This window comes from Bufo gargarizans, chromosome 6, assembly GCF_014858855.1.
Source record: "Bufo gargarizans isolate SCDJY-AF-19 chromosome 6, ASM1485885v1, whole genome shotgun sequence".
Classification (NCBI taxonomy): Eukaryota; Metazoa; Chordata; class Amphibia; order Anura; family Bufonidae; genus Bufo; species Bufo gargarizans.
In genome coordinates, this window is record NC_058085.1 from 283,915,995 (window position 1) to 283,929,081 (window position 13,087).

General features: G+C 44.4%; 1 protein-coding gene across 1 annotated transcript in view; it reads right to left on the bottom strand.

The window, feature by feature from the left end:
• The window catches only part of HRH3 (histamine receptor H3), a 36,751-nt gene extending 30,916 nt beyond the window's left edge, over positions 1 to 5,835 (bottom strand). The window contains exons 1-2 of the mRNA XM_044299030.1: positions 5,592 to 5,835; positions 5,192 to 5,358 (exon numbers count right to left, since the gene is read on the bottom strand). Of these exons, the coding sequence (XP_044154965.1) occupies positions 5,192 to 5,358; positions 5,592 to 5,835 (411 nt within the window). The remainder of the gene's footprint in view (positions 1 to 5,191; positions 5,359 to 5,591) is intronic.
• Positions 5,836 to 13,087: the final 7,252 nt, after the last annotated feature.

Below are 13,087 nucleotides of genomic sequence, written 5' to 3' on the forward strand. Positions count from 1 at the left end.
TGCGATTGCGTTCAGTTGTTCAGTTTTTTCTGTGTGGTTGCAATACGTTTTGATGCGTTTTTCACATCACGTGTGTGATAAATAATTGAAGGTTTACAAACAACATCTCCTAGCAACCATCAGTGAAAAACGCATTGCATCCACAAGCAGTTACGGATGCAATACGTTTTTCACTGAAGCCCCATTCACTTCTATGGGGCCAGGGCTGCATGAAAAACGCAGAATATACAACATGCTGCATTGTGTGAAAAATGCAGCACTGATGCTTGAAAAAAAATGCTCATGTACACAGAGCCATTGAAATTGATGGGTCAGGATTTAGTGCGAGTGCTAGGCGTTCACGTCACACATTGCACCCGCGCGGAAAACTCGCTCGTGTGAAAGGGGCCTTAACCTCTACAGGACCGCCGCACACAGGGATGCGTCTTTGCGGCGGCCCTGTAATTCCTCCTGGACTTGCCGGCGCATCATCTAGCGAGACGCGAGATTTCCTGTGAACGCGCGCACACAGGCGCGCACGTTCACAGGAACTGCAGGTAAACGAATGGATCTACAGCCTGCCAGCGGCGATCGTTCGCTGGCAGGCTGTAGATGCGTTTTTTTTTTTTTAACCCCTGAAAGGTATATTAGACGCTGTTTTGATAACAGCGTCTAATATACCTGCTACCTTGTCCTCTGGTGGTCCCTTTTGCTTGGATCGACCACCAGAGGACACAAGCAGCTCTGTAAAATAGCACCAAACACCACTACACTACACCCCCCTGTCACTTATTAACCCCTTATTAACCCCCTGATCACCCCATATAGACTCCCTGATCACCCCCTGTCATTGATTACCCCCCTGGAAGGCTCCATTCAGATGTCTGTATGTGTTTTGCGGATGAACGGATCCATGGACGTCTGAAGGCTACAGGGGGGTGATCAATGACAGGGGGGTGATCAGGGAGTCTATATGGGGTGATCACCCTCCTGTCATTGATCACCCCCCTGTAAGGCTCCATTCCAACGTCCGTATGTGTTTTGCGGATCCGTAAAACACAGACACCGCGGATCCTCAAAACACGTACACCGCATTTTGCGGATGCGCACATTGGCAGAACTATATAGAAAATGCCTTTTCTTGTCCGCAATTGCGGACAAGAATAGGACATGTTCTATAGGCTCTACAAAAAACGCAGTATTCGCCCGATCAGGCCTGATCTTGTGCGCACACTTGCGTTCAGTCCGCCCCACCGCAGAATTTTTTTTCTTTCTGATCACTGCAAAAACACTGCAAAATCGCTGCGGCGCTATAAAAAAATCACTTTTGAGGGGCATGGCGAGTTCATAGATTTTGTTTTTTTTTGGCACAAGTTAGCGGAAATTGATTTTATTTTTTTAGTTTTTTCTTACAAAGTCTCATTTTCCACTAACTTGTGACAAAAAATAAAATCTCACATGAACTCACCATACCCCTCACGGAATCCAAATGCGTTAAATTTTTTAGACATTTATATTCGAGACTTCTTCTCACGCTTTAGGGCCCCTAAAATGCCAGGGCAGTATAAATACCCCACATGTGACCCCATTTTGGAAAGAAGACACCCCAAGGTATTCGCTGAGGGGCATATTGAGTCCATTAAAGATTGAACTTTTTGTCACAAGTTAGCGGAAAGGGAGACTTTGTGAGAAAAAATAAATAAATCTATTTCCGCTAACTTGTGCCAAAAAAAAAAACTTCTATGAACTCGCCATGCCCCTCATGGAATACCTTGGGGTGTCTTCTTTCCAAAATGGTGTCACCTGTGGGGTATTTATACTGCCCTGGCATTTTAGGGGACCTAAAGCGTGAGAAGAAGTCTGGAATCCAAATGTCTAAAATGTCTGGAATTTGTGCCCCTTTGCGCATCTAGGCTGCAAAAAAGTGTCACACGTGTGGTATCGCCGTACTCAGGAGAAGTAGGGCTATGTGTATTGGGGTGTCTTTTTACATATAACCATGCTGGGTGAGATAAATATCTTTGTCAAATGACAATTTGTATAAAAAAATGGGAAAAGTTGTCTTTTAGAGAGATATTTCTCTCACCCAGCATGGGTATATGTAAGAAGACACCCCAAAACACATTGCCCAACTTCTCCTGAGTACAGCGATACCACATGTGTGACACTTTTTTTGCAGCCTAGGTGGGCAAAGGGGCCCAAATTCTAAAGAGCACCTTTAGGATTTCACAGGACATTTTTTACACAATTGAATTTCAAACTACTTCTCACGCATTAGGGCCCCTAAAATGCCAGGGCAGTTCTGTGTTCTTCTCCCATACCATGTAGATTGTAAGCCCTCACGGGCAGGGCCCTCTCTCCTTCTGTACCAGTTTGTAACTCGTCTTGTTTATGCTTAGTGCAATTGTCTGTATTATGTATGTGTACCTCTTATCATATGTGCAACGCTATGGAATGAATGGCACTTTAATAATTAATAATAATAATAAGAAACGGTACATCCTAGAGAGCTGTGACCCCCACAAGATTTCTTTCCAGGTATCAAGGGATGTGTATACCAAGTTTTGTTGAAATTGATGGTTGCGTTTTTGAGTGATCGCGGAACATACATACATACGTCCTTCTGTATATATATAGATGTATTGCTTGCAAAGGTGGTCCTTCCATTCAGCCATTGCTTTTTCTTTTTTGTTGCAACTTGTCACCATTTTTAACAACTCTGATTGCTGCCAGTGAATGGGAGCATCCACGTTTTGATCTAGGAGCTGAAACCATATATAGATCTAATATGTTTCATAGCTGGTGGTTTGTTATAATTGTATCCTGTACATGAGCAACACAAATCTTTTTTAGTCCTGATAGTTGGTTGCAATGTATCAGTGCAGAAAAAAATCTGCAACTTTTAAATATCATGGGGGGAATTTAGCGCTTTACGTTGGTCTTTGATAGTCCCTGTGCTGACACAGGCTGTGCCTAATTTATGACAAGGTCTACGCCTCATCATAAATTAAGTGCATCCTCCAGCAGTCCGTGCATCTAGATTGAAATCTAGATTTTAATCGTCATTGACCCATTACGAACTGTCGAGGTAAAAATGCCCTGTGCGACAAAATTTTGACATATTTGCATTTAAATGTCACAAAATGTGGTCTTGCAACCTTTTTACCACCAATAACTGGCATAAGAAATCTTAGGCTAGTTTCACACCTCCGGTGTGAAATTCGTCAGGTTGTTCCGTCAGAGTATGCCGGGAATCGGGCGGATACAAACTGTAGCATGTAGCTGTTTGTGTCCGTCCGATTCTCTGCTTGTCTGCCGGTATGGGGCCGGATCTCCACCGGACACCATTATATTTAATGGCGCCGGCGGACATTCTGTCTGCATCTGGCAGTGCCAATGCATTGAATTCCGGCAGGTTGGAACAGTGGGGCACATTTACAAATACCAATCTTTGTTTCCCCTTGCGCCACTGGAATGTTAGCCTACTTTATGACAAGGCATGTGCCTGGCCCCGACACACCCACACTCCGCTCCCGTCCTACCCAAATGTCGTAAACTTTTCAACACCAGCCATGCAGCTTAATATTGTCGCACAGCCGGTCAAAAAGGGGATTTGCAACAATTTTTATGTCCAAAAGTCCCTTGATAAGTAACCCCCAGTATATGTAGGTTCACTTGTCAGTCCCATGGACTGAACTGCAGAAGTGGCCACAGTGAGCAGCTCAGCAGTGTAAAGAATGGGGGTATCATACAGTAGTGACAGCAGAATTATACAGTATCTAACTGCAGAGGATTTGTATCATATGCTGCTGTATTTATTCAGTGATCAGTGCCAGCACTTTTCTTCCTGGTCAGACATAGTAAGTAATGTACTGAAAGGTAAACCCCTTCAAATGTCGGTGGCTGACCCCAAGCAGAAATACATTTTTGAGGGGTATTAAATAGGGTTCAAGAGACTAGAAAAAAAAAAAAAAGGGTCTCCTGTTCCTTTCCAGAAACAGCACCACTGTTGTCCATAGGCTGTGTTTGGTATTGCGAGTCAGATGTATTGGATTGAATAGAACTGACTGCAATACCAGACACAGCTCATGGGTAAGAGTGGCGCTGTAAAAAGCTGTGTATACAGGGCTGTGGAAAGTGTCTGATTTATTATACTCACTTATATAACGCTGACATATTCCTAACGCTGACATATTCCGCAGCACATTACAGATATTGGCATCGCACTGTCCCCAGTGGAGCTCACAATCTAAGTTTCCTATCAGTATGTCTTTGGAGTGTGGGAGAAAAATGGAGGAAACCCACCGGGAGAACATACAAACTCCATGCAGATGTTGTCCCTGGTCGGATTCAAACCCAGGACCCCAGAGTGTTATACAATTATTATAATAAATGTTTAAATCCCAGACTGCTTGTCCTGACTAGTGCCATGCAATTGGAGCTGATTGGATGGTATAAAATTTAAAAAATGATCTGGATCTCTCTATGCTGTGTCTGGCTGCAGCCAAACTAAAGGGGATGAATTGTAGTCACAGCCTTTGGCCAAGAGTGGCGCTGTTTCTGAAAAGAGATGTGAACCCCTGATTTTTCTCACCCCATCCTTCTAACTTCCAATACAAGATGAGCAATTCTAAGTGACTATGCCTAGAAATGAGCGTCCCTTGCATGGTGTCTCTTGATTGACGCACTTTCTGGACGATCACCGTGTTACTGCCGTCAGCTGCTAATAGGAAGTTTTTCTTGTAAGCTTTTGCGTTATCCCCTTCATATGTAATCACTGCAATTGCCTCTGCACAGATTGGCGTAAAATCGATGTTCAGATCGTTCAGTCATCCCTATGGGAATTTATTCTCCTACACGTTTCCTATAATTGACCTAATAATATTACAAAGGTTCAGTGGAATAACCAGAAATCAGTGGAAGTGTTTTACCCTCTTTTTTTTAATTTAAATATATATATTGCAGTGGTTCTGTATTACCCTCTTTTTTAAAATGTTTATATTGGCTGCCTTCTGGTAGTGAAGGAGTTAACCACATGCGATGCCTGGCACTAGAAATGCGTGGCTTTAGCTCAGCCTTCTGCATTACCTATACATGAAGCATCGTACGGTATTGTCCTTGTCGTTTGCATTGAAATGCTTATATTTGCATCCGAAGAATTGTGCACACGTAATATTAACCCATTCAGTCCCAGTCGTGGGGAGATACTCACAGCTCTGGTGACGGAGATGAACCTGTCGTAGCTAATGAGGACGATATTGAACACTGATGAGGTGCACAGTAAGTAGTCGAGTACCAACCACAGTTTGCAGACACTTCTGCCAAAGCTCCATCTTCCCGTCAGCACATAGGGCACGTAGAGGGGGATGCACAGAGCCCCTGTAGGAAGCAATAGACAAATCCTATTACTGCTTCTGACAGAGCGGGCACTGCCTGCTACAGCAACTTTCATGTATATTTATTGCTGAAATCTGGAGCCAATGCTCCTTACAAAACTCTTGTATCCAGAGCAAAGTGCACTGCTGTGGTTACCAATGGCACTGCCCATCAACCCCAGCCTATGCCAGGCGTACCCACATTAATAGAACTAGGGAAGAAGATGGATACTTTACCTACTAAAAAGTCAGAGATGGCCAGGTTGAGGAGGAAGTAGTTGTTCTGGGTACGAAGACTGGAATCCACCACAAATGCCAACATGACCAGTGCATTGCCCAACACAGTGGTCACTATTAAGATCCCCATGAGTACAGCCAAAACCACCGTCCAGGTGAAGGTAAAGCTGCCTGGTAAGGCTGTGCTACCACCATTGCTCCTCCAGGAGTCATTCAAATGCCAAGTCTGCTGGGTGCTGGCCATTTCAGCCCTACAGCCGTCTCTAGGTTGACAGCATAGTATCCAATGGTGCAGTCAGTAGATTGGGCATCTCTCTATAGAAGAAGGTGACTGCCAAGGACCAAGGGTAGAAGAGGCTAGTGTGATATCCAGAGGCATCTGTCTCCTCATAGTCCACGCAAGTCAACTTTACAATGTGCAGAACTGCATGCCCCCTCCAGTGCCTGTGTGTAAGTGCCTAGTTATATCATCTGGCTGAACCCATCTGCTTCCTCCACCACCTGAATCTCTACCCCTACTTCAGTAATATAGAGACACCACCTCCTGATATCTCCAATGCTGAACCGCACCTCCTCCATGCCTCCCTCCTATCCACCCCCAGCCAAAGAGCCTCACACACAATTCACACACTCCACAGCCTCTCGGGCAGAGAGAGGGGAGCTCAGCTATGAATATCAGACACAATCAGCTGGAAATCAGCTTCGGAAGAAAAAAAAAACATCTACTTTAACCCTATCTTTTAGGGGTAGCCAACGGCAGTTTAGCTATAATGATTTAATTATCTTAATATTTTTTTAATATCATGATAGGTTGCAGCCTAATAATATCACCCTCCTGGTGCTGATATACAACACAATGTACAGTCATGATATATTATCGATACCTTGGTGATATTTCAGCAGAATATTCAGGTTTTACCTCAGACCCCATGACATGTGGCCTATTATACCACAGCCCCCATGCCCTCTTTTAGAAACTCATTAACATAACAATTACCCCTGGATTTTGAGGATACTATTTGATTAGTGTTATTGAGGCAGCAGATAGGCGGGCTCCTACAGAAGGTTCTTTGGCAGATATACACTACCCCGCTGTTCATTAAGCTGGGATTGGCTTGGATATTGCACCTTCAGACAACAGCAATATGTACTTTACCTCAGATGCTCATAAGGTAACAGATATGGTGGCGGCCGCTGATGGCACGTAGGGATGTCGTTTATTATTTATCCATTGTATTGGTTTTATATGAGAGTGGAAAGGGAAGGTAGAGGAGCACAAGAGTGTTCATACCATAGAGGAAGCCAAAGGACTGCTGTGAGGCGCATGACGGAAGAGGGGACATAAATGACATTTTCCTATCCATCTTTTACTTGGGTGGTTTGCAAAGGGGAACTTGAAGTTCCAGGGCCCCATTGCAACCTCAATAACAGTTAACCCCCCACCATATGCTATTTATATCATTGATGGTTTGGGGCCCCTTTTGGCATTAGGGTCCAGTTGGTACGGTTGTCACTGCAACCCTTAAGCATCATTCACACATCCGTGCTTAAATCCGTGAAAAGGTGGTCAGTGATACCTCCGTGAAGATGTCTGTGTTGACTCCATGTGTCAGTTTTTTGCTGTCCGTGTGTCATCTGTGTTTCACTGACACTGCCTAGCTGAAAAATAAATTACAAAGCATCTCTTCCTAATAATCCGTGAAACACGGATGGACCCATAGACTATAATGGGCGTGATTGAACACGGACAAAATAGAGCATGCGTCCGTGCTAAAAACACGGAACCACAGACCGTGGTGACAAAAAAAAAATGATGTGTGAATACAAACATTACAATGAATGGGTACATGTGCTGCACGTGGAGAACACGTATGGCACACGTGTGTGGAACACTGATTTGTGAATGAAGCTTTATAGCTATGTCCCAGATTATTTTAACCTCCACAAGGCTCCTTCTCCACAGTGACCTCTACATTATCAAGTAAGGGAATAGGAAAGTTACCCTAGAGGGCCACAAGTCTCAACAAGTACCAGACTGTCCGGTTACCAGTATAGCACGGTGACATAAACCACCACCAGGAGGGAGCGACATTCTACTTTTGCTGAGGGGATCCACTCTCTTCTATATCTGCACCCAATAAATGCATCTTTGTCTTAAAGAGGTAGTTCAATTATCAATGGGTTGAGTCTGGTATTGCAGCTTGGCTCCATTGAAGTGAATGGGAAGACCACTACACTTGTATTGGAGCTTTGCTTCCTGTTCCATTCACAGTGCTAGCTCCCACATCGGAGGCTGCAGGAAACAGCTGATTATTGGGGTATGGGGTGTCGGACCCTAACCGATAAGATATTAATGACCTGGAGTCTGGAAAACCATCCAGGTCTGACCAGTGACACCCACATTGTGCTCCATTTGCAAAGCCTAGCCCTTTCTGAGGTGCATTACTGCTTCAGGTCGAAAGGTTGGACGGTTTGTCACCTTGACTATTGTGTCCATGATAGACATGTTACACAGACTACAACTCTACTCAAAAGTCTTGCACCCCTACCTCCATGCCCTCGTAAGTCATCTAATAGTTCTGTCTTCCATGTACTCTCTTTCTTTCGACTGTAGGCTATGTGTGGGTATTACAGCTAATTCCCATTTAAATGAATGAGGCTGAGCTGCAATACCCAACACAGCCTATAGACAAGGGTGGCGATGTTTCATCATGTACAGAAGTGGGGGCTGTCAGGGCATGGTGGGAGGTTGGACACCACGGCCCAGTCGTTAAAGCCTTCAATGACTGACATACCACAGGTCACCACCGCCATCTCTTCGAAGATAACTGGGAGATGTCAGCCTCTCATAAAGTGATTTTCAATGGGTTTTCTTTTCTGCCGTGTTTACATTTAATAAGGATGGCCGTCTGAAGTGATGTCTCGCTGACAAGGTAATTTCTCAGCCTTCAATACAACCTTTTATTGTCGGGGCACATCTACCGTCATCTCTTCCATTAGACGGGGAATTAAATATTTCCTCATAACAAAGACAAGGCAGTAGTCACCTCCTTAAAGATGTCTACAAACAGACACAAGAGATGTGTCTGATGTCTTCTCAGACAGGGTACAATTGACAAGGGTACTTTCACACTAGCGTTAAAGTTTTCCAGTATTTTCCATCATAGGGGCTCAATACCAGAAAAAAACGCATCAGTTTTATCCTAATGCATTGTGAACGGAAAGCAATCCGTTCAGTATGCATCAGGATGTCTTCCGTTCCGTCTCTTTTATGGTATTTGGCCAAAATTCCGGAACACTTGACACATCTAAGTGACTTAGGGGTAAGTTACAGAAATTGCGCTTCAATTAAAATAATCTAGAGCGCTGTATTTTTGCTGCACAAAATGGCATCTGCACTATATATTACAAATAGTACAGGCACCATTTTGACCACACATAGCTGTCAAATATTTAAGTTGAGAATGTTATATATTTAGTTCTTTATTTGGTATTAATGGCAGCCAAGCTCATCCCAGAGGGGTCCAGAGAGGGGTTCACCCAGCTTTCACTCTACCTGCCACTGTCCCTGCCTCTTTATTCACAACTGTCCCTACCTTTGTCCCTTTCTCAGCCTCAGATCTGCCCCCCACCTCCATCAGCCTCCTATCAGACCCCCAGCCTACATCAGCCTCAGATCAGACCCTCCCCAGCCTTAGATCAGCCCCCCATCAGACATCCAGCCTCAGATCACACTTCTATCAGACCTTTCAACCTCAGATCAGACCATCCCTAGCCTCAGATCAGCCCCATCAGCCTCAGATCACACCATCAGACCTCCCAACCTCACATCAGACCCCAATAGGCCCTCAGCCTCAGATCAGACCCCCAGCCTCAGATCAGACCCCCAATAGGACCATAGCCTAAGATCAGACCCCCCAGCCTCAAATCAGACCCCCCCAGTCTCAGATCAGACCTCAGATCAGACATTTAAAATACATAAAAAAATAAACGTACCTCTCCAGCTCCGGACGGCGCTGCCTCTTGTCAGATTCACTTATCCTCCTTGGTCTTCTTCCTGCCGCGCTGTACTGTGACCTGACAGTGTACAGCGTCATGTCATTGTGCACGTCTACGTGCACTACGTCCTGACACTGTACGTGTCAGGGCACAGCGTGGGACCAAGGAAGGTGAGTACAGCTTACTGTACCTCCTAATGACCGCTTCCATAATGGAAGCGGTCATTAGCATTTTCTGGCCGGGGGCAACGTGAAATGGTCCCGCAGGCCGTATGCTGGAGGTTCCCCACCCCTGCTGTAAACTGTTGTCAAGGGTGGATGTATAAGGCCTCTTTCACACGAGCGAGTTTCCCATCCGGGTGCGATGTGTGAAGCAAACGCATAGCATGCGGACTGAATCCTGACCCATTCATTTCAATGGGTCGGTGCAGGTTTTTCTGGCATCATTTCCCTGTTTAGGAAAAAACACAGCATGTCCCCGGCTCCATAGAAGTGAATGGGTCTTGTGTGAAAAACGGAAAGAGATCGCAGAATGTAATAGAAGAGGTCTCTTCCGCTAGCGAGTAGGAGATTGCTGGGAAGGAACACTTCCCGCTCGACATTCGCCTGCAAAATCCGCAGGTCTAATACAGCCTTAGGGCTCGTTCACACGAACGTGTGATGCTTGTTGTTGTATTACGGACTGCATTTGCGGATCCGCAATACACGGGCACCGTTCCGTGGCCATTCCGCATGTGATATGTGAACGAGACCTTAAAGGGGTTGTCTCACTTCAGTAAGTTGCATTTATCATGTAGAGAAAGTTAATACAAGCCACTTCCTAATACTGTATATTGTTATTGTCCATATTGCTTCCTTTGCTGGCTGGATACATTTTTCCATTACATTATACACGGATCGTTTCTATGGTTACAGGCCACTCTGCAATCCATCAGTGGTGGTCATGCTTGCACACTATAGGGAAAAGCATCAGCCTTTCTGGTGGCCGGGACCATGGGACCTCACATAGGCTAGTGCTTTTTACTATATTGTGCAAGCACGACCACCACTGATGGATTGCAGGGTGGTCATAACCATGGAAACGAACAGTGTATAATGTAATAGAAAAATGAATCCAGCCAGCAAAGGAAGCAATATGGATAATCGCAATAGATTGTTAGGTGCCTTGAATTAACTTTCTCTACATGATAAATGCCACTTTCTGAAGTGAGACAACCCCCTTAAGGCCTCATGCACATGGCCGTAGTTTCGGTCTGCATCTAATGCTGACCCATTAATTTCTGTGGGGCCGCAAAAGACGTGGACAGCTCACTGTACGTCCGCTCCGTGGCCGTTTTGTGGACAAGGATAGGACTTTTCTACAGAAGTGAAAAATAGAAATGGGCATGCACTTGGCCAGGATCTGTGTTTTGCAGATCCACAATTTGTGGACTGCAAAACATGCCTCCTGCTTGCATCGGGACCATAAAATCCTGGGCTCAAGGGTGAACCTCTAGTCATCTGTTGGGTCAGGCTGACCCTCCGTGGACATGAGGGAAGTATCAATATCCATTCAGCACTCTAGAAAAGTTAGGAGCCGTAGTGCAGTCATATTGCTTGCCACCCAGCTTTCCTGGAGACAGATCTTAGGTTCTGCCTTTTCTAGATCTCAGTGTGTGACTATACTCGTGCTGCACATTTGGCATTGTATTTACTGCTATGTTCAAAAATATAGTCAAATAACCAGATTTTTCAGCTGAACAGCTTGAAGCTGTTGGATGATTTTGGTTCCGTCTTGCATAGTTCTGTGCTCCGACATGTTCATGACCAGCGCTGGATGTTGTCACACTGTGCAGGTCCCTCCACCAGCTGGCGACTGTGTATGAAGCTGCAGATTACCAGAAGCCCTCCACCCAACCAGTCAGACACCCCTTTTCTGTAGTCTGCATGAGTGACAGTCATCCCCACAATTATCTGCTGCTTCTATGTCATGAATGGAATGAACATCTGGGTATGCATTATGTAGCTTATATACATGATTCATTTTATAGTAGATGTCTTTCTGTACATAAATGTCAGTATTTTAGTAATTATATTCTTGTACATAGGGGGCGGTATTATAGTAATTACATGCTTGGATTTAGAGGGAAGACCTGATTAATTCTTGTACATTAGGGGCAGTGTTATAGTAGCTATTTTCTTGTACACAGTAGACAGCATTACATTAATTATGGTATATTCTTGGACTTCGAGGGTTGTATTATAGTAGTTATATTCATAGGGCTCAGTATTATAGCAGTTATATTCTTGTACATTAGGGCTAGTGTTATAGTAGTTATATTCTTGTACATAGGGGGCAGTATTACAGTAGTTAGATTCTTGTACATAGGGGGCAGTATTACAGTAGTTAGATTCTTGTACACAGGAGGCAGTATTATATTAGCTAAATTCTTGGGGGTTGTATTATTCTAGGGGGTTGTATTATAGTAGTTATATTCTTTTGCATGAGGGCAGTATTATTGTAGTTGTATTCTTGTACATAGTGGTTAGTATTACAAAAGTTATATTGTTATAAGTAGGGGTAGTATCATAGTAAAGAAAAAAACACAATGTAACTGCACTCCGCACATCAAATAAAGTACAAAAAAGTATTCCAATGCTAATGCTATGCTTATTAAGTAAATTTGAGATTCTTGGCAAATACATTTTGTACAAAATTTTCCAGTCTTACAGAGATCGCCTTGACGTGTTGCAGACGGGCCCAAATAATTTTGTACAAAATGTATTTGCCAAGAATCTCAAATGTACTTAATAAGCTTAGCATTAGAATACTTTTTGGTACTTTGTACGTTTTCAGAGTGCTGTGCACGTGCGCATTGGGATGTGCTGACTGACCCCTTTTTTTCTTTGCAGCAGTATCATAGTAGTTCTATTGTTTTACAAAGGGACAGCATTACAGTAGTCACAGTATATTCTGTACATAGGCAGTATTTTTGTAGTTATATTGTTGTATATGAGGAGCGGTTTATAGTAATATTCTTGTTGACAGAGGGAAGTATTATAGTAATATTCTTATACAAAAAAAGCTGTATTATACTAGTTATATTCTTGAAGATTGTGTAACGGCAATTGCAGACCACCGCGGTCCCTGGCTCCGTGCCCATGCGAGCTCTGTCCTCCCTGGCCGCCTCTGTCATAGTCTGTGTCTAGCTGCATTGCAGGGCAGGTAGCACTGGTCATCAGCTGCTGTCTCCCCATTCACAGCCGCAGTCCTAGGCTCTGTTCTTTCAGACTCCGTACCTCCTGGAATCCGCTCCATGGCTTCCTTCTAGCCCTGGACACAGCATGCCTTCCAGCCTGTTCCCTGTAGCACCTTGTTAAGGGCTGGCACAAGTCACTTCCTGTGATTTAAGGGTTTTGCACATGTGACCTGTACGACCAATCCCAGCCATCCTGCACCTATATAAGTGGTCCAGCCCCCATTCCCAGGTGCCTGAGTGTCAAAGGTCCTTGTGTCCT